At 40.5% G+C, this 24,886-nt stretch overlaps 1 protein-coding gene across 2 annotated transcripts in view; it reads left to right on the top strand.

The window, feature by feature from the left end:
* usp32 (ubiquitin specific peptidase 32) overlaps positions 1–24,886 on the top strand; it is a 95,122-nt gene that overhangs the window by 21,662 nt on the left and 48,574 nt on the right. For both annotated transcript variants that reach the window (XM_080053845.1, XM_080053844.1), the window contains exons 2-6: positions 8,292–8,419; positions 12,988–13,093; positions 14,107–14,225; positions 15,372–15,531; positions 24,529–24,660. In XM_080053845.1, coding sequence (XP_079909971.1) covers positions 8,292–8,419; positions 12,988–13,093; positions 14,107–14,225; positions 15,372–15,531; positions 24,529–24,660 — 645 coding nt within the window. The remainder of the gene's footprint in view (positions 1–8,291; positions 8,420–12,987; positions 13,094–14,106; positions 14,226–15,371; positions 15,532–24,528; positions 24,661–24,886) is intronic.

Here is a 24,886-nt window from a genome sequence, read left to right as displayed (position 1 = left end):
CAGAGCGAGTGACTGAGAGATCGGCTTTATGAAACGTGCACACTAAATAAGTGATCACTGTATGAATAAAGAGTGATTTAACACTTATATTAACATAAATAAATCACTTACTTCACCTTTAATTCTGCAGAGGTGGTGAAGTGTAAAACTATGCAGGTCAATGTGCAGGACTAGTATTTTTTCTGGCAGGGTGCAACACTTCCTTGTCACTGTGAGGTTGCCAGGAAGCCAGCAGGAAAATCTTGGACTCCAGGAAGTTACCGACATGACCCTGCACAATATACTAATAAAAACCCACAGCTTTGCATTTTCTTTAGTTAGGGGGCCAAGCCCGAGAAGGGCATGGGACCGCGTTTTGCAGAGCAACGCGGTTCCATAGCCCTGCTGGGCAGGGAACCCCATTGTTTTAGCTGGGACTTTAATTATGCCTCCCCCCTCCCAGCGTAAAACTGGTGCTGCATCCCAAACCGTAAAGGGATGGGACATGCCACTTGCATGACTAGGTCAGACCCCCGGCCTCTCAGCATACAAAAGAATTCAGACATGCCGGCCACTAGGTGGCGCTACAACAAAGGAAAATGCGTTTTGGGCTATAACTCCCACAACGAACGTCCGACAGTCAAAAACTGTGTCAGTCACCAAAACATACTCCTCCTACAGTTTTCGCCCGATTTGGACAAAAGCATTATGCTCTACCGACTCCCACAAGCAAAAGTTGTATAAAGAATTGTTCTACGACCATCAAAAGACCAAACTGTAGCGCTTTAAAGATTCGCGCAAATCCCTTAAAAAAATAAAATCTTGAAACTCTTGAAACTCAAGGGAGACTATCATAGGGCATACCTGAGCCTATAAAAAAAAATAGCCAATAAATTTCTATGTGGGTGGGATTTATTAAAAAGATTAGTTTTTCACAGTTTCTTCCTGTTTTTGCCATTTTCAAATTATTTTGGCGGGAAATTCAAAAAAGTGTCTTTACATTGGAGAGGCTGACAATCTGCTTTTGCTAATAACTCCCCAACCAAACATCGCACATTCAAAAACTTGACATCCACTCTTTCGGTAAATTGTGCTGCAGCTTTCTACCTTAAGGGCCTTTCCCACCGCCGCGCGGCAACCGCCCTCTCAACCGCCTCCTTGCTGGAGGACTCCACCGGTGAGCCCGGCGTTTTTAAAAGCGGCTGCTGCCTCGGCGGCAATGACAGCGAGATGCTTCGGTGATCGTATCGTTGGGATAGCCCGACCAGAAGTCCACCACACTTATTTATCTCTCTCTCTCGTATAACGATGTTATAGTCTCTCTATATGAGCTTTTATGAAGAATAAAAGTACAGAGAGAAAATACAGTTCTGTCTAAAAAATTATTCCCCTAGAAAATCGGCTTCAATCACTGGTTCCACATGTTTGTGTTCAACGTCAAATATATATCCAATCTTTTTTAAATGACAGACACTTTAACATTGACTTAATACATGGTAGAGCCGTGTTGTTTATGTCTGTATATAAATATATAAATGTATACTCCGTTTGCAACGATGCCTTGTATAACCGACCTGCCGCCGGGCGGCTGCCGCTGAAAGTTTCGACACGGGGAAAGCTGAGCGGTTGGGAAAAATCTGCGCGCGTTCACGTGGGCGGCAACCGCTTCCTGGTCAAACCGCCGCGGCTGTACCGCCTCCCATGCCGCCTCCCCTCAGCCGCCCTTCCCTCATTGAAATTAATGGAGGCGGTGCGTTGCCGCGCGGCGGTGGGAAAGGGCCTTAAGGCATTTTTTTTTTTTTTTTTTAAGATATTTTTTGGGCATTTTTATGCTTTATTTGACAGTGCAGAGAGACAGAGGTGAAATGGGGCAGAGAGGGGAATAACATGCAGAGAACTACGGTGGCCCTGAGAGCTCACGGCACTGCAACATCAGAAAACACATGCAAGAAGACAAAACGCAAGCAAATTAAGAAAACACAACGGAAGTGCTTCTGTAAGTGTTTCCAGAGGACACTTAAAAGTGATGCACATGTCCTACCGCAGATCACTTCTTGCATGTGTTTTCTTAATGTGCTTGCGTTTTCTCTTCTTGCATGTGTTTTCTAAATGTTGCCCATGTGTTGTCAAATTGATGAAGATGTTTTCTTAATTTGCTTGCGTTTTGTCTTCTTGCATGTGTTTTCTGATGTTGCAGTGCCGTGAGCTCTCAGGGCCACCGTAGAGAACGACCGCGGGTGGGAATCGAACCCGGGTCTGCTGCTGGGCCCGGCCCGGGAGGGGGACGCCTTACCAACTGAGCTAAAGGCGCCCCCTACCTTAGGCAGTTTTGCGAAATCTATCAATTATCAAATCAAGGGGGCGCCAAAACCACAAAAAATGTATATCTTGTAACAACAGCAAAGAAAACGCGTTTGGGGCAATAACTTCCACACCGAACATCCCACAGTCAAAAACTTTCTATCCACAGATTCACACAAGTCAGCTGCATCTTTTTACATTGGCCACGCCCATTTGCGCCAGTATAGATTTTTCACTATGTCCCAAAAACTGTGTCAGTCACCAAAACATACTCCTCCTACAGTTTTTGCCCGATTTGGACAAAACAAAACCAAAAGCATTTTGCTCTACCCACTCCCAAGAGCAAAAGTTGTATACAGAATCTTTCTACGACTGTCGGAAGACCAAACGGTAGCGCTTTAAAGATTTGCACATTAGCTACCTTGTACCAAACTGCTCCTAAATCCAAAACGATTGATCCTATTAACACCAAACTTCACACATGTGTTTGTCCTATGGTTCTCAGGTTGGTTCTACATTTTCTTTAAATTGCTCCTAAAGGGGGCGCGAATAACACAAAAAGTATACATCTCCTTATCCACTTGAGCATCTTTATCTGCAATTATTTTGCCTTTTGGTTTATAACTCCCAAACCGAACATCCCACATTCAAAAACTTTACATGCCCAGATTCTGTTAAGCGAGGGGCCGGCGCCGTGGACGACGACGCCCGATCCCGAGTCGCGTGGGAGGCTTGGCCCCCGTTCACAACTGCTTGCAGTTCTAGTTTTTTTTTGTACTTCTGCTCCCTGGAAATAAGAGTATCTTCAAACATGTTGGACCATTCATTTTAAAGCAGTAGCAAACTGTGTTGTCACGATACCATAATGTTCGCTTGGATACTGGTACAATAGTAACTTCGATACTTTTCTATACCAGATATTATTTAAAAAAAGAGTGTCACAGCGACTTCTCTGATCGGTGGAGCACGCTGTTGCCATGGAAATGTTTACCACTCGCACGAAATTGGGCTTTACAGTGGCCGCCATTAAAACAGAGTAGAAAAAAAGAAGCTCGGCTGTCGGATGCTAAAAACGTAGTTAGCAGTCGTTCCAGAAAAACACACCATCAAACCAACATTAATAATGCCAATGTACTCACTGAAACCGAGTGTGTGAGCCGAGACAGCAAGCTGCGTAGTTTGTTGATGCTTTAATAACTTTCGAACGGTAAAGTCGGAGTTCCTTACTTTTTCCCCGTGGAGGCAAACAGCTGTTTTTCCGTTCCAAATCAGCTGTCCTCCGCGCCATCGTAACCCATTCAGGAGCTTACCAATTCATCCAGAAATGTGCATCTTTTCGGCGATTTATAAATCCATACAAAGATCCAATATTGATAGTCTTTTGTGTCCATATTATATCCATTAAAGCGGACCTATGATACTTTTTGACTTTTATGACCTATAAACGTTGTTATGATGATTTATAGCCATGTTTAACCATACTAGATTATCAAATAATGACGTACATGCATTTCGACGTATTCCCTGCTTACCATCTGAGGTGTCTGTGCTGAGCACGAGACACTATTCTAGCCAGTCGAGAAGTCACGTGTTCAAAGCGGCTTGACGCTTTGTAACTTCGTGACGTTGCATGTAACTTGGTGTCGTCACCACGCGGATGTTTCCATGTATGGTAATGCTGCCATTTCCTACTCGCGTCTGCCTCACGCCCTTATAGGTCCATGCTCGCACCTCCCGCCACTGAAAACGAAGTTGGGTTTTCAGGAAGGGAGGGGAGGGGGCGGAAATGTCAAAAGCAAAGTGTTTACAGTGCATGCTGGATCGCCAAAATAAGAGAAAGAGCTTCCAGAAAATCTACATAGTTTTTTGTGATGTGATTCGTGTCTATAGCAGTGTAAAACAAGAAATTAAGACCAGAAAAGTAGTATAATAGGTACTCTTTAATGACCGCCTATTCCCATGATGCAAGCAAGTCACGGTTGATGATGGCTGAATATAGCATGGCTGAATGTAAAAAACAGCTGAGCTAAGCTAACGTTAGCATTACGTCAAGCATTACATTTCCTTCCGAAATCGCGCTAATGTTGTGGTAGCCTATAGAGTTATTAGGAACACAATATATTCTTCCTCCATCTCTCTCTCCCTCCTGCGCTTGGTGCCACTTTTAGTTTGCCTCACTCTGGTAACATCACGTAGCCTACTACAGCTGATATCACTGGTTGTGCTTTGAAAGGGCACCAGCCAACTAGGTCAAAGTTCAAATAATTCGATAATATATTTTAAATGAACGTCTAATTTGTATTTTACAATTGTTTTATAACTTGTATATCCAAATATTATTTGCTGACAAAATATACTGCAGTTTGAGCTACCTTTGCAAATTAAAAAAAATAAATGTTTTTTGAAAAAATAAAATAGAAAATAAAACGAATATCCCGAATACTGAATTGAGCTCCGAATACTAATTTAACAAACGAATACTCGGATATTCGAATAATTCGGGCCAGCCCTACTGGAATCACAATGGGATTGTGGAATGAGTAGTTCCTTCCTTTTTCATATTTTGTTTTAGCACAGAATAAAATGTTTTTTTGTCACGAGTATTGTGGTAGCTGGTTGGTTTTAAGTGGTTTAAACTTTTTGGATAGAAGGAATTATTTTAAATGTCACTTGAGGTTTTGAATGGGGAAATTTACCCCTGGAACCGGAGACACTAAAAATGGGGGCAATCTGTCGAGTCCTTTTTATTTTGAGATAGCATAACCTAGAACATATTTTGATGGGACTGATCAGATACGGGACTAGGTTATGTCTTTATGGCTAATATTTAACAAAAAAAAGTCAAGTCCAGCACTGTTTTTAACCATGCTTTGTCCTTGTTGGCGCTTCACTCCCCATATCCCTGGGCATATATTACATGGTGTGGGGAATGGTAGGAATATGTTAGAAGAAGGTGCAGTGGGGCGCCTTTAGCTCAGTTGGTAAGGCGTCCCCCTCCCGGGCCGGTCCCAGCAGCAGACCCGGGTTCGATTCCCACCCGCGGTCGTTCTCTGCATGTCACTCCCCTCTCTGCCCCATTTCACCTCTGTCTCTCTGCACTATCAATAAAAGCATAAAAATGCCCAAAAAATATCTTAAAAAAAAGAAGAAGGTGCAGTGAGACCCTGACCACCAGCTGATCTCATTTGGACAGTTCCTTGACTTATGCTCCCTGAAGACCCACCAATTGAACCATCCATCCCCTAGTGGCATCAATACTGTCAAATGTATTGCTCTCCAGACTCAGACCAGGTTCCTTGAATCTATTTGCATCATTTGTTTCTTTGGATCACCTTGTTGGTGTGTGCAGTGGACAGTAAAGATCAGGCAGGAGGATGAAGCAAGCTGCAGGAGAGTACTTTGTAGCAGCCAGTAATGTAACAACGGCAAATAACATACATTTAATTTAATCATCTTATTGTAGTAACTTGCCAATTATTTTTTTAATTTTTTGAACCCATAATGTAATAACTTTATGCCCAATTTTTTTTTAACATTATTGGCTGGTTGTCATGGAAGTGTGATATTTTATAGCCAATTAATAAAGCTTAAATAAAGTGATTATTAATTATCGGATATATTGCCTGTTTGAAGCCAGCAGAAAGTCATAGTGAAACTGTGCCAGAGAAGTACCACTGTATCCAGTTGAGCGGTTAATCGTTACTGTGGAGGGGAAAGAGGTCAGCAGGCCAAACAACATACATCTTTAAAATGTCGTGTGTGTGTGTGTGTGTGTGTGTGTGTGTGTGTGTGTGTGTGTGTGTGTGTGTGTGTGTGTGTGTGTGTGTGTGTGTGTGTGTGTGTGTGTGTGTGTGTGTGTGTGTGTGTGTGTGTGTGTGTGTGTGTGTGTGTGTGTGTGTGTGTGTGTGTGTGTGTGTGTGTGTGTGTGTGTGTGTGTGTGTGTGTGTGTGTGTGTGTGTGTGTGTGTGTGTGTGTGTGTGTGTGTGTGTGTGTGTGTGTGTGTGTGTGCTGTGCTGTGCTGTGCTGTGCTGTGCTGTGCTGTGCTGTTTGTGGTAATGCTTGTGTTATGGTGTGTGCGCGCACTACTCTATTGCCCTCTACAGGCTGGTGTCAAAACAGGTTTATCGAACAGGTTAATCGAACTGACCTAAAGTTTAGGTGTCAAACTGACAATTCAAAATGAAAAGGCCCATGGAGGCACAGCACCTCCGTGAGTGGCAATGCTGAATTTGGAATCAATTAACACAGTGTGGCTGGAGCTGCTGCACAAGTTATATTACACAGCAACACCTTGACTTGCTCTGGGTGTCTGTGTTGAAGTGAATGTGTGTTTTACTGCAGTATAGTGCTGTTGTAGCCTGTAGAAAGAACAGCACTGGAGTACATGTGTTTGGCATTTTCCAATTTCTCTATATAATCACTACATTATGGTTTACACAGGTTTGATGAATTAAAGGGACAGTCCAACATTTTGTGCAAATTCCTTGTGTTCTGTCTCACCCTAAATCAAAAAGCTTGGCAACAACATCAGAAGCAAAATAACAGCAAGCATTTCCACTTCTAGCACTCAAAGAGCAACATTAGCATTCATCTATCTTTCAGTCCGGCCACATGAATTGAAGTCCCATATTCACTTTGTATTTAAGCTCTGTTGTTGTATTCACCCACATCTGAGTGAAACACCTGGCTCTTTGGGTAAATGCTCCACTATGTTAACCAGCTAGTCTCTCTGTGTATGCCTGTCTGTTTTTGTCCTGTTGCTTGCGTTTTTTGATATGCCATTGACTGCTGATAGGTCAAGTGTTATGGGCCGATGTATTATGACCGTCTTTAATTATTCATTATGGCCTTTGACTGTTCAATGTAATAAATGAAATGTGCTGATTTAGCTGTGGTGGTAGGGACACATGGAAGCTGCAAACCCTGTCTCACTCAAGCTGTCATGGTAACTGTGTGTGTGTGTGTGTGTGTGTGTGTGTGTGTGTGTGTGTGTGTGTGTGTGTGTGTGTGTGTGTGTGTGTGTGTGTGTGTGTGTGTGTGTGTGTATGAGCATACGATGTGAATATGAGTTGGTTGTGTTGCTCAAGTTTTATTTTTTTGCTGAGAATTTTGAGAAACTGCTGGTTACAATTCCTATAAGAATATAGGTGAAAGCATGGAATGATGGCCACAGGAGAGGGTTTTCCATTTCCAATTTTGTGAATAAACATGAAATACAATGTTGAGAAAAGAGTGGACAGGTAAAGGCTGCGGTAAAGCTGGAAAGATGTTGACAGGAAAAACATTATTGAGACAAGCGTTTCATCATTTCTATTTTCATAAGGCTGCCTGTCTTGGCCAGGTTACCCTTGAAAAAGAGATTTTTGATATCAATGAGTTTCTACTGGTTAAATAAAAATAAAGAAAATAAGGCAGACAATGGGCTACAGCCTCATGATTACCTCAACGAGATGTCCTCTAAGCTAGACTAATAATATATTGCTCTCTATGTGCAGTATGACACGAGAGGGCCGTCTAATAAGCGCATCACTTAAGAGAAAATATTCAATACCTTAAGGTTATAGCACAAGAAATTAGGTGTTGTGTGTTTTTATTGGTTTCGATTAGTTCCAACTTGCCAATATCTTTCCAGCTTTACCACAGCCTTTACCAGTGGAGTTTATTCTAAACCTTTTATTTCCTCTTAATTCATGAAATATGTATTTCCACTTTATTCTCCACACTGGACTTATATTCAAAGTGCATAATGAAAAAACGGCCTTCTCTTTTCTCCTTTCTCCTGGCCTTAATAGCCTAGCCTTCTGTAGTTTTTGCCCTGGTTACTCAGGATAATCCATATTTCTGTACACAATATTAAATGTTTAAGTCACATTATGATGGATGATTACATGCTGTTTAAAGTAATTTTTGCTGTCATTACTGTCACTTCTGTTAGTGAGAAGTTTTTATTTTAATAAGGAAATTTAGCGTACCAAGTTTGTTTATAATCCCTTGTCCTTTTTTATGTCTAGTCACTGATGTGGAATTGAAGCGGCTGAAAGATGCCTTCAAGAGAACCAGCGGCCTCACCTATTACATGACCCAGCAGTGCTTCTACAGGGAAGTGCTGGGAGATGGAGTTCCTAATAAAGTTGCAGAGGTAAGCCACGCTAACATCACATACACACCATGTGCCATTGAAAATTATGGTAACCCTGAAAGGATGTCCAGGTAGCCACATAAATGAATAGCTTAGGGTAAGTCAGTCCTACTAGGCTAGAGGTTAGATTCTGTGCCCGAGACCGGCCCAGGTTATAAATTCCAACACTGCGTGCTCGGCTTGTCTCCTATGGTCGCACCGACGTCAAGTGCCCAGAATGTTATTTCTCAACACTGACAGTAGCATGGCTGCTGTTCCCAGTGCCCACTGTGTGGTTTTATTATAAAATGTGGGTTTGGGTCGGGCTTGGATTTCTGGGCCCGCTCTAAGTCCTAGTAGAGCTCAGCAGGCCTCCTCCACTAATGTTACATCATGGATGCTGGATAGTCTAGGAAGAGTTGCTAATGGTTTCTTCTAACTGCATTCTCCCTTTAATAGTCTGACCCAGAACAAAGTAGCAGTTCTGCATATCACTAAAAGACTCTCCGGTCTCATGAAACGGCTTCATTACTTCTTTAGTGTTATGTGTGTCATATTTAAAGTAGTCTAGATGGACGAATAGGTCCACGCGCATAGGGTGGCTTTTTTTTGCAACCTGTTTTTTTCTAATCCTTGAAGTGTCTATTTTAAGATTCTGCCAGGTAACAGGCTGAACTAAGGGTTTTTTTGGTTTATTTTTAACAGTTTATTACACATTTACCAATTTCGAAAATGAAAACAGCACCATACGCTGAACCCACCAGAAATATTTGTCAGATGTCACTAAAGTCACATGGGAGAGCATAGGTAACTGCATCAGGAAAGTCCAAGAATGCCACAGGTGGATGGGAACTTCACTGGGCCGCACTACCAGGATCGATACAGGCCTGTTGTGAACTCCTCTGCTGTGGATTCACAAAGGGGTGCAGTGGACAGCGCAATGCCCTCTGCCACTGACGTGGGCTGTTTTTTCAAAAATAATTATAAATCTGTCAATTACTGTATAGTTATTGAATTCCTTGTATGCCAGATATACACTCACCGGCCACTTTATTAGGTACGGTGGTTCATTTTCTTGTTAACACATATAACTTATCAGCCAATCACATGGCAGAAACTTAATGCATTTAGGCATGTAGACATGGACAGGACAACTTATTGAAGTTAAAACCAAGCATCAGAATGGGGAAGAAAGGGGTTTAAGTGACTTTAAACATGGCAATGTTGATGGTGCCAGAAGGGCTGGTCTGAGTATTTAAAAAACTACTTATCTACTGGGATTTTCATGCACAACCATCTCTAGGGTTTACAGAGAATGGCCCGAAAAAGAAAAAATATCCAGTGAGCGGCATTATATTTAGGCGAAAATGCCTTGTTGAAGTCAGAGGTCAGTGGAGAATGGGCATACTGGTTCGAGATGATAGAAAGGTAACAGGAACTCACACATTACAACCAGGGTATGCAGAATACCATCTCTGAATGCAAAACACGACCAACCTTGAAGCAGATGGGCTACAGCAGCAGAAGACCCCACCAGGTGCCAGTGCCACTCCTGTCAGCTAAAAACAGGAAACTGAAGCTACAAGTTTCACCATTCTTCACCATTCTGATACTCATTTTTAACTTCAGCACGTTGTCTTGACCATGTCTACATGCCTAAATGCATTGAGTTGCAGCCATGTGATTGGAAGATTAGCTTTTTGTTTTTATAAGCAATTTAACAGGTGTACCTAACAAAGTGGCCGGTGAGTGTATGTTTGTATGTAGTTATTAGCATATTGTTCATAGAACCTCCGCATTCCTCATTCTTGTAAAAGTAGGATTAGGTCCATTTTTAATTTTTATGCAAATGTATTTGGGGTTTTACCTAAAACTGTATGTGATTAAAGGTTTCTGCTCGCGACTTACCTTGCCTGATACTGGAAAATATGTAAAATTCTGCTAATATTCGATGGTTTTACCATAATTTTTTTTCCCTGAATGCCATGTACATGTACTTCAGTAGTTTCCAGCATGTTTTAAATAGTGCCACTGTCTTCCTCATCCTTAAAAATGTAGGATTAGCCACCAGAACCAAGATCCTAGGTGGTCTAGAACCTAAGCTACATGTAAAATAACAACCGTCGGCGGCCATTTTTAAAATGGTCGCCACTGGTGCCATAGGAAAAATTGGTGATGGCCCTATAGCCAAAAATCTTCCTTAAGGCACGCTCTAACAGTGTGCCAAAGCTCATGTTTGTATCATCAAAAGCACAATTCCTTCATATATTGCACCTATCTGCTGGACTATATGGCAGGCCCAAGACTCTAAATTGGAACTACATATACCTATTCCCTGGACTGTAGGGAGTAGGAATATGTAGTTCTTATCAAAATCCTAGGTTAGATAGTTAGTTTAATAGTTAGCTACTGCTAAACAGTTACAGTTTTACTACATTTATTAGTTTATTTAATAATAAAAAAATTAAATATAGATGTAATAAACATTTTTTTGCTGTTTTTAAAATGTACTTGAATGTTAAAAATAACGATTTTACTGAATTCCCTGAGTCAGAATTATATGGAAAAATTTGTTAATTTGCCTCTATATGTTTTTTTCTTCAAAAGTTATGCTTTCTTTAATTTTCATTTTCAAAATTGGTAAATGTGTAATAAACTGTTAAAAATAAACCAAAAAACCCTTAGTTCAGCCTGTTACCTGGCAGAATCTTAAAATAGACACTTCAAGGATTAGAAAAATACAGGTTGCAAAAAAAAAGCCACCCTATGCGCGTGGACCTATTCGTCCATCTAGACTAAAGAGCGTTATGGAGAGGAAGTGATCAATGTATCGTTTAAACCAATCAGCTATGGAGAGAGACAGTTTGAATGGCCCACTATATGGCTTAAAATGTAAGTCCACTACACATGAATCAAAATGAGTGCTTGTGTCACTAATGGCATCCGGTTATTGTAAAAAGAAAAATGCCAACAGGGCTAACTCTCCGAATATGCTTTGAATGTATGTCTTTTCATATGTGATGGAGGGTGATGAAGATCTGAATTCAAGAGGATGTCAGGATAGAATGTTTTTTTACTTTTTATGTTAATAAATTAGCCTCTTTTGTTACTAAAGCCTGGATGAAACATCAGGATTGATTATATCGTTAGCATTAGTATTGTTCAGCATCTATTTTTGGTTTTTGGCCTGTCTTTGTGTTTATAATGGTTTCTTGTGAGCCCTTGTAGGCTGGGCATGCTAATGCATGACACGATAATAAAAATTCAAATTCGAATAAAAAAAAAAACTGTTTTTGTCACTTATCAAGCAATTCAAGAAAACGCTAAAAACGCAAAATCAATGAATGTCTCTTCGCAACCTGCTACCTGTCCAGACTGTGTGTGCACTGGAAAACAAATCCAGTGTTAATACATAGTCTATGATCTGTAATCAGGTTTTTTGCTAGCTACGGTGGGCCCCTATGTTAACATACCCTTTGTTTACCAGTTTACAGAGCCTAGGCTGTGTATTAACACCAGATTGTTTTCAGCGTACACACACAGTACTGATATGTAGTATTCGTGTGGATATATTCACTGATTTTATTTTAAATATGTTTATTTATTGTTGTTTTCAGTAAAAAGAACAGACATCGAATACTATGTGACAACATGTGATACCTAAAGTTGGACCATGCACATCTCTGGCTGCCTTCCAAAATTCCTAGCAGTGGATTTGGAAAGAAATGTCTCATAGTACTGCACACATACACACGTAAAGAATGAAGATTTAAAAAGTGTAAATTCCTTCGGGGGAGAAAACATGTATAATCCATTGTACTGCAGTTGCTTTGCTACTTTGCCATTTAATAAAAAAAACGTTGAAAGAAAAAGTATAAATTCCCAGCGAGTTCAGATGCATACTTTGTATCAGCAACATTCCCTTTTCAAATCCGCCAAAGATCCTCCCGTTGTACTCCATCGCCCCTTTTGTCTCTCTCGTATCTTCTATGTGGTTCTACAGCTTGTCAGCATGCCAACTGTCTGAGCTACTGCTAATTTAAATGTGGTCAAAAAAGTTCAGTTAGTTACTTTGTTCCTTTCTCATTTTTAAATGTTAACACCCCCATCCCAACCATTCACCCACTGTAAGTCAGGAATCAAAGCAGGCAGAGGTTCTGCCCGCGATGGGTATACTAAACAGCTGCTGGCTCTGAGACAGACTTTTTAGATCACCCTTAGTGGATCCACGGCTGTGTTTAAACACTCACAGTTAGCGGATAGTGAGTAGATATTAGCTGATTTTGACAAATAGTCTTCTAGACTAAATCACTAAGTATGCCTTTAACTGCATGCCTTTCAAATTGTGTTGTATTAAGCCATTTTAATGTCTGAAATAATTGCATTGACATATAAAGGGGGAAATGCTGTGATGAGAGACTCACTGGTGACAGCGGATAGCTTTGATAAACATGTGTTCTGAGACAACTGGCTCGTCACACATCCACACATTGGCAGAGTTTCCCTTATATGCCAGCTCTACAAGGACTTGTTAATCATGTTTCAGACAGCGATGATAGGAAGCTCCTGTGTGCTCTCTGTGTTTCCAGGTGATCTACACCTCGTTCGGGGGCTCGTCCAAAGGGCTGCACTTCAACAACCTGATCGTGGGTCTGGTGCTACTGACCCGGGGACGTGATGAGGAGAAGGCCAAGTGTGAGTCCATTGAGATGAGCTAACAAGGAGTCTGTGTCAAACTGCTCTCTGGCGTTCATGTTATCAGAATTAAGTTTATTAGAATTAGAAGAGCTACAATGTTCTATTGTCAAAATGTTCACGATACTGTTACAAATGCTGAGCGGCCATGTTGAATGTTGAACTCTGGGTTGTACAGATTTTTCCAAGTAATTCTGACCTTTGGGGGTGAGGCGGGGGGGGGGGTGCGTTACAGTGGAAATCTCCGACTGGGAACTTGGAAACTCCCACTTCCCAGATCAAGTGGAACGCAGCATAAGAGTGGGTGTGAATGGGGGCTCAGGGTTGGGTTAATGAGGACCAGCTGCTGAAGGGAAGAAGCTGTTGTTGTGACTGTTATAATTTAGTAGCAAAGAGCACATGCAGCCCTAGACCACTCATCATCATCATCATCATCATCATCATCTTCAACACAGGAACTAGTATACAGCCAAAATGTGCTCCCCCCCTCTTTGTCAGCTCATGACCTCCAGTATTACAGGCTGTTCTCAGAACTTTTCCAGTAGCCTACTTTCAAGCCGTTTCCAATGTATGTGAAGTCAGACGCCTCTGGTCCATTGATTAAGATCCACACAAGATGTCTAGCAGCAGAGCTAATGTTAGCATCCTCATCCGCACTTCACAAAACAGAACAGAGGAGAGAGCAGCAAAGCAGTAGTAGACACTATGTGCACATTAATTAAATAATAAATAAAAATATTTCTCTCTCTCTCTCATATTCTTATTCGTATTCTGATAGTTGTGGTGGATGTGTTGCAGGCAGTCTAATCCATCAGGATGGTATTGACATTGTAGACTATATTGTCCTTACTGCTGCTTTGTGCAAGAGGCCTGCCTTCCTGTGATGAAGCTCAACTCTCGTGTGTGTGTGTGTGTGTGTGTGTGTGTGCGTGTGTGTGTGTGTGTGTGTGTGTGTGTGTGTGTGTGTGTGTGTGTGTGTGCGCGTGTGTGTGTGTGTGTGTTGGCGTGTATAGACCTCTTCAGCCTGTTTGCCAGTGATCTGGGGGGATATGCCGCCAGGGAAGATATCGAAGCAGTTCTGCAGGTCCTGGATGGAGAAGTCCCAGCCTCCCTCAAGAAGTGCTTCAGTGATGTGAGTGAACCACAACCACACAAGTCAAATGTTAACTTAACTGGTTGGACTAGGAAATGCCAATACCAAGTGCACAAAATACCTAAAACTTGAATATCACACACATTTCAGTTAAATTCTTTATTAATCTATTATCTTTTTTTTAATGTCAACTTTGCTTTTTAATAGGCATCCTTAAAGGCCTACTTCACCGGTTTGAATATGAAGGTGTATTGAATTCTGAGATCCTATGTAGTATAAATGTGCAAAAAAAATTAAAATCGGTTCATCCTAGCCTGAGAAAAGGCAGAAAGAGTGTTTTTTTTAACCCTATATTTCTCTTTCTCGTGACATCACAGAAAGAGAAATATAGGGTTAAAAAAAAACTTACTTTGTAAATATTACTGTGATGTCACCGATTAAAAAAATTATCGCACATTTATACTACATAGGATCTCAGAATTCAATACACCTTCATATTCAAACCGGTGAAGTAGGCCTTTAAGTAAAAACAACATACAAATACAACATGCAATTCAGATTAAAGCATATTATTGTATATGAGTTTGTTTTCATAGTTGCAAAAGGGTTTGTCACACGCTCATGAAACAGCCATTGTTTTGAGTTTCACACATTTAGATTCAACACATTTAGTCATCACTATCAGTGTGTCCTATAGACTTTTGTGAGACTATGGTGGGTGGACTTCACGTAGGGCTCAAAAGGCATACTCCCCCGAATGACAATCTCGTATTCAAAAGTAACAGTTATCAATTTGGTGCACTTCAAGAGCAAAGTGAAGAGGCTAGAGCTATGAAGAACTTAGTTTGGTAGTGAGAGATGCTTTGCCCAAGCAACAGGGCAAAACACAATGTTTATATTATTATAAGAAATATATTTTAGCTTCATTATTAAACTGTTGTCGGACATATTAGAATATGGCGGGCTGCCACATTTTAGTTAGTTAATGGCAAAAAGACTGACCACTAGTTACCAGAATATAATGGCCCATTGCAAATCACTATCAACCACCTACAACTTCAGACAATGACAACACAGTGAAATGTATGATGCTCCCACACTGTTAGGTAACACTAATATTAGGGATGTTAGACTAAAAGCAGCAGGTGTGTGTCTTCTTAACTGTGTGTTTGTATGTTGTGGCAGAGTGACAAGGTGAACTATGAGCGCTTCAGGACCTGGCTCCTACAGAACAAAGAGGCCTTCACTTTGTCCAGATGGCTTCTGTCTGGAGGAGTGTGTGTCACGCTCACCGACGACAGCGACACCCCCACCTTTTACCAGACCCTGGCTGGAGTCACACACTGTAAGTCCCCCCCAACATACTCCACATCTCACTCTGTAAGCTCTGTAAGCTGAAATGATGTCTGTAATGCATTAAAAGGGATATTCGAATGGCCAGTATGAACAGGAGAAATTATTACAGTAGTCCAAAAAATTATTTCAATTCACATATGAAGGTTTCCCCCACAAAAGGCCTAGGCCTTGTGGCAGTATTGCCACACGATTTGGTGAGATACTGCGATTATAATGGATAATATTGCGATTTGTGATTGGTGATATTATGAATAAATGGGCTGCACTCCCTTCACTGGTAGTGTCTTCCGTGTGTGACTCTGGGACTACGCGGTGAGCAGAAAATAAAGCCTGTTATTTGCAATAGGACTACTTGTAACACTACGCACAAACTGAAAGCTTCATTTAAGTTAGTGGCAGCCAGCAGTCATTCATTTTCACTTTCATTTTCGCTACAAATGGCGACTGGAGCCTCGGCTGCTGCAGCGCCATAGCAACCACCTGACCGCACACAGGCGTATAGCCCATACAGTCTGAAATAAGCATTGGAGGAACTAGCCTTAGCCTACTCTCAAAACATTTAGGCAGCAGCCTGTTTAATTTAGCCTCAATACTTTAATACTAATTTGTTTTATATAGCCTGTGTTGTTTTATAGTTTGGTTTTCAAAAAATAATGGGACAAAAAGAAATCAAGAAACATTTAGAATAGATAAAAATGTTAATGATTAATTGCGATTAATCGTGAGTTAACTATGACATTAATGCGATTAATCCAATTAAATATTTGAATATAAATAATATATAATAAACAACTATATGCCCTAATCACGTAGGTTAAATGTCATGCCTGATCACGTTAAAAACGCGATTGTGATTATTAGATATAATTCGCATGAGCCAATCGTCCAGACGATAATATCAAACCTGTTGATAACGTCAACGGGAAGAAAACTGACTGAAATTGGGTCGGATGACCACCTCATACCAAACAACTGATATTACACTTGAAAAGATGTGTCGTGTGAGCTCAGCATTACGCAAACCACGCCATAACCGGAAGTACAATCTACTATTTCTACCATTTTTGCACCTGTTATCATTCGCGCATTGAGTCTTAGTTAATCACCGGCAAAATGCCCATCAACCAAACATGCAATCACTTAGAATGCTCTCGCAAATTTAGTAGTCTTTATTTGGAAACTTAGTAAATCAGGCCCTGATAGAGTACCAGAAAAAAGAGGGATTATGCTCTTAGAGCTGCGAGAAGGCTTCTCTCTCCCTCCCAATGTTAATGGTCTATAAACTTGGTTTTAGTGTAACATAATGGGGAATCCACAAAAATTAAAAAAAATTCCCTTAGAGGCTATCATGACAATGTAATAAGTAGGGCTGGAATCTGGTACCAACCAACCATGTCCTTATAACAGAGTATTGATTTGAATAATAACTATTCTGCGAGTCTAGGCAGATAATATTCCATCTAGCCAACGTTGATCTTGTATAGCCACTTATGTTAAGAAGTCAAACGTCAGCTACTGTTGTTGAATGTTTTTTTGTTGCAGGGAAACACATTTGTATGCTTATCCAAAGTTATTGAAAAAATTGAGTTGGAGAAGCATCAATCTAATGGCATCAATGCATATGCAAATCTTATTTAGTGCATCGTGTTTCCTCAAGCAGATTACATGCCTGCAGTCAACACGTCCCACTTCGCTTTTAGTGACACAGCAACCCTTGATTCTTCCAATTCTTTCCCATACAGTGAGGTATGATTTTGACTCTACAGTCGAAGTCATTTATATTTAATCCAAGAGAAGATGTGTCATGATCTACGTATATGTTGACATTCACATCTTCATTATTACACCATACATATTTTAGGGATCATACAAGCAAAATGAAGAAAAAACACACACACACAACAATACATAATGATAGACTGTAGTTCTTTCAAATTTCACGCCAAGTAAATTTAGCCAGGCTTTATTTAACCAATTGAGGACAGAGGGCTGGAAAGTACCTGTCTTTTCAAGAGAACTGGTAGGCTTCCTTTTAATCTTCCTTCTCCCGGCTTATCCTCTTAACTTTGTGTCTCTGCCTGTGTTTATGTGTGTGTGTTGGGGAGAGAGAGAGAGAGTGACTGACACACGCCTGGTTCATGACTCTATCCGGAGCAAACAACGTTAATCTTGACTCATGGCAGCGATTCCTCGGCTAATTTGCTAACTTCGGACCCTGTCACAATATTATGAGAATATAATTATTTGGGAATAGCTTCCCGCCGGACAAGATGACATAGTTTGTGTGAGTGCTTATGACGTGTTTAGTATGATACCTGCTGGTGCTGGCGGCACCTCTCTAAGGATGTTCCCTGGATAATGGTATGGTACCTCTGCTGCCACTCGGGGAGAGTTGCACCTCTAGGTAGGTACCAGGCACCTACCATAGAGACAGAAGCAAATTGACAGAATAATTTGCTGTTTGGAATGTCAGAAACATTGTGATTGTCATTCATGGTCACTTCTGGAAATAGCCATTGTTGTAACAGGTTACCTGAGGCCTTTTTTGGTTATACAACCTTTTAATTGGTATTTATGGGGCGACTATGTCTCAGGTGGTAGAGCGGTTCGGCCAATAATCGAAGGGTTGGCGGTTCGATCCCCACCCTGCCACTTGTGTCATGGTTGTTGTGTCCTTGGGCAAGACACTTCACCCACCTTGCCTAATGTGAATGTCGATAGTTAGCCTGCTATCGGTTTATGAATGTGTGTGTGAATTAGGGCTGCAACTAACGATTATTTTGATAATCGATTAATCTGTCGATTATTTTCTCGATTAATCGATTATTAATCGATTAGTGTTTTGGTCCGTAAAATGTCAGAAAATGGTGAAAAATGTTGATCAGTTTTCCAAAGCCCATGTTAACATCCTCAAATGTATTGTTATGTCCAAAAGACACAGATATTTCAGTTTACTGTCATAATAGGATTAAAGAAACCAGAAAATATTCACATTTGAGAAACTGAAATCAGAGAATTTTGAAATGTTTTATTAAAAAATTACTCAAAAGGATTAATCGATTATCAAAATAGTTGGCGATTATTTTAATAATCGATTCGTTGATTAATCGTTGCAGCTCTAGTGTGAATGGGAACAGGTCTCCCTTGCAGAAGAGTCTCCGGCCCCAATGGGATTTACCTGTATAAAAAAAATTGAGAAAGCTACTTTTCAGTGAAGTCCTTGATTTTAAGAGAGATAAGTTTGGATTTGACACGTCTCACTGTGAGACTCCTGAGTAATAACTGAGATGCATTTGTACAACCTAGAATTTAAAACTGATCAAGTGCCAGATTCTTGCAGCAGATCTCTGGTCAGGATCCATTTGTCTTTTTCTAAATTTGGATTAGATAGTTCCTGATTAATATTACAATTTAACAAATTCTACATTGCATTGTATTTATAAAGATCTTGAACGGATGTTCGTGTTGAAACAGCTTTAGGGAAACTTTCCATTTTGTTTTGGTTCTGTACCGGCACTTGTATCACTGTTTTTCACAGCCCTACATAGTGTATCACATGGCGGTCCATCCACATGCTTCCTGTTTGCATCCAGGCCTGTGGCTGAAGAGTCAAACTGCTGGTCTTCTGTACCTAAAGTGTGGCTTGAAGGATAGTCTTTAGACTTTTTTTCTGTATTGAAGATCCTTTAGTATTTTGCAGAGTTGATTTGATAACCAACATTTTAAATTCATTATAAAGGTAGAGGTCCAACAAAGAAAGGTCCTGATGTGAGCGTGAGTGCTAGGGGTGAGGTGTGTAGACGCAGGCAGCGAGATGGATGGGAGATGAGTGCAGGAGCTGATCCATAGGCTGGGGGTAATGAGTTTTATAGATTAGCAGTCAGACGGTAGCACAGCTTGTCATGAGGAATGTTCAACATGTCAAACACAAGTATTTATTTTTCCTCTTGTTTACCAGGAATTATCAGATGTGTTCTAAAAGCTACAGTGTGGTTCCCTACTGATACATAGAAGGTAACATATCTGCCTTTAGGCCTCGACTTTATTGTTTCAAACAACAGTGCGGGGGTGAGTGTGTTTTATGATTATTACCTAGGAAATGTTCTTCCCTGTTGGTTTGTTTTTTGTCGAGTTGGCAATGTCCAACTGAGCTTTGAGACAAGAAGGTAGTCATGATCCTTTAGTGCTCACTTGATCCCTGCCTTAGCCCTTAATAATTGATCAGTCTCATGTTATTTCCTCCATGCCATCCTCCATAAAGTCCCCTTCACGTTCTGAATCATTGATTTTGTAATCGGTGCTCCCTTTTAGTCTGTTTTAAGTTGGAATGTTTGAGCTAGGAAACAGAGTTGAATAGCAGCAGTTAGGGTCATGGAGTTCTCCCCAGTCAGTTGTCCAAGTGTTCACCCCCGGGACACAGGGAATCAAAAAACTGGGTGAGAGAAGATCAAACCCTTTCAGACAGTCCATTCCCCACCAAAACCACCATCATCCTATCTGACTATAAACTGTGACCAATAGCTGCTAATAACAGGCTTTCAGGGAGGTTGCTATAATAGCCCGACTTTGGAAGCCACCGCCCACTTTACTGCCAGGAATTGACTGCCATTTGATTTGTGTAACAGTGTTTTGACACCCTAGCTGTATGTATCAGCTCCACGCCCAAAGGCTAGCTGCTGAATCCTATTAGCTTAATCTGTGGATTAGCATGTTGAAAGGGCGATTCTAGGTTCATTGTCCCTGGCAGAGCTTCATATGCTATATTGGTCTGATAAGTATCAAAAACCATTCCAGCTAGTGGCCTTCACGCAGCCCCACCTTGGTTTTTGCTGTGGTATCATGACCACTACAATGTTTACTCTGTACCTCACTAGGTCATAACATGGAAGTAGTCTAATTACCATAGTATAAATAGGTAACTTCCTTTTCTGTGTTGTTGCATCATATCCATTTAAAGATAGAGTCAGTGATTCCAGAGAAAGCTAAACTGCCCGGCATCTTTAAGTTAGGCTTTGTGGCACATAAGGTTGCTGAACCTAGACCTGACCAACTAAAGCCACCCCAGATCCTACTGTACACCAGTGGTTCTCAAAGTGTGGGGCGCGTCCCACCGGTGGGGAATAGAGACATGACAGGTCAGGCGCAACGAACGGGAGGAATATGTGTCCACATCCGTGGCGCATAGTTTTTAGAAATATTTTTATATATGTTTTTTTTTACCGTTTCCCAGCGTGAGTTGGAGGAGTGGAGGAGAGCCCCTGCTATTCCCCTTCTTCAATTAACTCATAAAAAGCATAATAACGTGGATAGAACAGAAGCCGAAATCATCGGCTCAGCGCGCTGGCCAGGGCAATCTGGCACACTGATCATACAGCTGGGCTCACAATGAGGCAAGGTGTTGTAGCGCGTCTTTGAGTTCAGAGCGGAGATTCGGCTCTTTTCTTCATAGACAGCATATAAAAGTGTTGTAGGCCTACCTTCAACTGTCTTACCTTCAAACTCCTCCAACTCAGTCTCGTATAGTTAAAAAAAAACTCTGTCAGCTGCTGCTGCATCAGACGGTGTGCAGTCGGAGTCGGAGTCGGCACCGTGCGCATCAACCGTCATTCAAAGCAGCGGTAGTAATCACACAACCGGACGGTGTAGAAAGTCCCGTCAGTTAAAAATAGTGATCCAGTTTTCAAATGTTGCTAATGGTGTCAAATATGTTGTGTTCAGGTCAGCTCGGTAATATTAGGCAAATGTCTATAAAAGGTCATCATGTGTTCAAATTAGTGTTGTCAGTTTAACGCGTTATTAACGGCGTTAACGCAAACCCATTTTAACGGCGATAATTTTTTTATCGCGCGATTAACGCTCGTCATGGCCTAGCAAACGTTGTGTTTTTTTCTTCACATGCTGTTGCATCAACTAGTAATGCTAGAACAACTGAAACACTACAAACTATTCATATGGCTCGCAGGTAAATTACTGTTAATTCAAATGTCCTACAGTGTAATTTCACATTAAAATAATTTAACTGGCAAAAGGGCTAAACGTCAAGTCAATTCTGACTTTTATTGTGAAGCAGAAACCGGAACCTAGCACTTCCTAGCTCAGCTGCGCGACCTTCACTAGTAGCTTCTTCCGTGTTGTGACTCTGGGACTACGCGGAAAAAGAACAGAAAAGAAAGCTTGTCATTTGCAAAAGTCCTACTTATAACTCTGCGCCCCCACCAAAACCTCCATGAACGTTAGTGGCAGCCGCCAGTCATTCATTTTCACTTTAATTTTCGCTACGGGGAGACTGAAGCCCCAGCTGCAGCAGCACCATGGCAACCACCTGCACGCAGGCATAGTGTGTCCACTCCACACAGTCTGAAATAAGCCGTGGATAAACGACTTCCAAAACATTTAGGCCTAAAACAACTAGTCTAATTTATCCTTAATACTTGTTTTATATAAGCCTATGTTGTTTTATGGTTTGGTTTTTAAATAAAAAAAATAAGTTCCAATTATGATTGTGTATGCTGTTGGGGGTTGTGGGGGGGTTCTACATTGTGGGCTATTTGCACTGAATTGCAAATTATTATATTTTAGAAGAAATACACTGAATTACAAGGGTGTAGAGAATGGGTGTGAAAAGAGCATTAAAATGAGAAAAAAAATGTGACAAAAAGAAATCAAGGGACATTTAGGCTAGAATAGATAAAAATGCGATTGATCGCGAGTTAACTATGACATTAATGCGATTAATCGAGGTTAAAAGGAAATATTTTAATCGTTTGACAGCACTAGTTCAAATGTAACACAAAAAAAAATATTTTAGTTTTCCACAAGAAACTTGAATAATATGGTTTTGGTGAAAAACTTGTTTTCCCAGCAATATAAAATAGATAGTAAATATGGATGTATGACCTGTTTAACGTCCTATCTTGAGCTCTGATCATCTTATAGGCAATTAAAGCAATTATACCACTTCTCTTTCAACAAAATAATAGAAAAGTATCGATAGTGGTATCGACAAGGACTCAAATTGTTAAGGAGACTCGATAATGGTATCGATATCAATAAAACGTAGCGATCTCCATCCCTACTTGAGATGCAGTATTGAGCCTTCAGCCCTATTTTGAAAATATGTGCAGTGCAAAACAGGCTCATTGCAGCCACCAATGCAGGCCTAAGACTCACATACTGACTTGCTCATCGTTTTTGACAATTTTTTGGGCTCAGATTGCAAAGTAATGACACAAATACTCATATTTTCTCTATTTTTGAATTGTATTACTTGATTTTATTTCAATACATTTTAAACTTTTAAGCCTGACCTATTTAGTTACTATTTTGTTGAGGCAATCGGGGAACGGTGGGGCTCGAAAAGATCCCCATCTCCAAAGTGCGGTATTACAAAAAAGGTTTGAGAACCACTCCTGTACACTGCCACACAGGCTTGTACAGTAGGCACTAGGCATGATGGGAGCATCACTTCATCCACCTCTCTTCTTACCCTGATGCACCCATCACTCTGGAACAGGGTCAATCTGGTCTCATCAGACCACACAACCTTTTTCCATTTCTCCAGAGTTGAACTTTTATGCTCCCTGGCAAATTGAAGCATTGTTTTTGTGATAAACCTCACTGATAAGTGAGCACCGGATTGTAAAATATGCTCTTATATGGAATTCTATTAAGGGGGTTGAATCATTTTGACACTGCTGATGTCATTCAAAGTGGCATTTAGTGTTGGATTTGGAGAAACCACTTGTGATATTAATTATGTTGAGCTGTTTGAATTGTCCTTGTTTGATCTGTTCTTTGCAAACAGCTTAGGGTTTGTCATTTTTGACGATAACCTAATTTGTACATATTTTAGCTGAACACCAAAAGAAACAAAGCCTGTTTTTTCGTGGTTTATTCAACACTTTTTCACTGTTCATTTAGCTGGAATCATAGAAATCTTCATACAAACATAACTACTGTCATGTTGTAGACTGGTGTGTTGGAGAGAAATGGACAGTAGCCAGCCCCGCTCTATGATCAATACAGGCCATGTTGCTCACACATTTTATTGCTCAATTATTTTACCTTGTAGTCGATACTCTTCTCTATCTATGCATTACATAAATCAGGTGTTAAGACACAGCCTAGGCCCTGTAAGCGGATATGTAAACATACGGTACACAGTACAAACAAAGGTAAACATAGCAAGCATGCCCATTTATAGAGCATAGGCTGTGTATGAACCTGTGTATTCTTCATGCTTCTTGGCTATATGTATTTCTTATATAAGAAAACCAGGGCATTAGCTCTCGCTACTTGAACTCATCTCTGCTCTACTTCATGATCAACACACCTACAAATGCACCATGACATTTTCCATGGGCGTACGTACATTGTCTTATCTCATTCTTTGTCAGTAAGCCCCACTCACTTTTTACAATTTTTAATGTAATGTGTTATGTATTAATTGTGCTGATTTCGGCTACTAATCCAATAATTTGTTAAAGAACAGGAATTAATTAGGAAACTGACATGAATGCATATGACATAGATAAAAACAATACTCTAGATTCCTTTTTACGATCCCTATTTAAGATGAGAAAGGTAGTTCCCCACAGAAAGGCAAACCAAATACATTTTTCCTACATGTAACGTATCATAAATTCATTCCATCACTTTTAGAAAGGTTCTAAAGAGTGGGGTACAGTACCAACCTAAAGCTAAAAACATATAGCTTTAAGATGAAGGAAAGATTCCAGTGATTTAACTTTGACTCGGTCCTTCATTTGGAGACCTGATCCCTTGTGTTATCCCTGATACGTTGTGAAGACTCACTTTTGTTGCATTGGCCTTTAACACAAGTTGACACTTTGACACTCCTAACCTTTTTTTTTTCGTGTATCTTATATGTTATTTTGTCAACTGATGTTGTTTTTAAATGTGCTATAGAAATAATTTTGACTTGATTGTATTTAACATTGTCTTCCTCTGTTTCCTCCCCCTGCAGTGGAGGAGTCAGACATTATAGACTTGGAGAAGCGCTACTGGCTGCTGAAAGCCCAGTCCAGAACCGGACGCTTTGACTTGGAAACCTTTGTCCCACTGGTCTCCCCTCCCATCCATGCCTCACTCAGTGAAGGTAGAACCAGATTCACCTGCGTTTGTCTTATTTCTCATGGGGGTGTCAAGTGCATACATATACAGTGGAGGAATTAAGTATTTGATTCCTCACAGATTTTGTAAGTTTGCCCACTTACAATGAAATGAACGGTCTATGATTGTAATGCTAGGTTTATTTTAACAGTGATAGACAGAATTTCAAAAAGAAAATCCAGAAAATCACATTAAAAAAATATATAGATTAT

Source organism: Ammodytes marinus, assembly GCF_949987685.1.
Source record: "Ammodytes marinus genome assembly, chromosome: 3".
In the NCBI taxonomy this organism is placed as follows: domain Eukaryota; kingdom Metazoa; phylum Chordata; class Actinopteri; order Uranoscopiformes; family Ammodytidae; genus Ammodytes; species Ammodytes marinus.
This window is presented reverse-complemented; position numbering and strand designations above follow the sequence as displayed.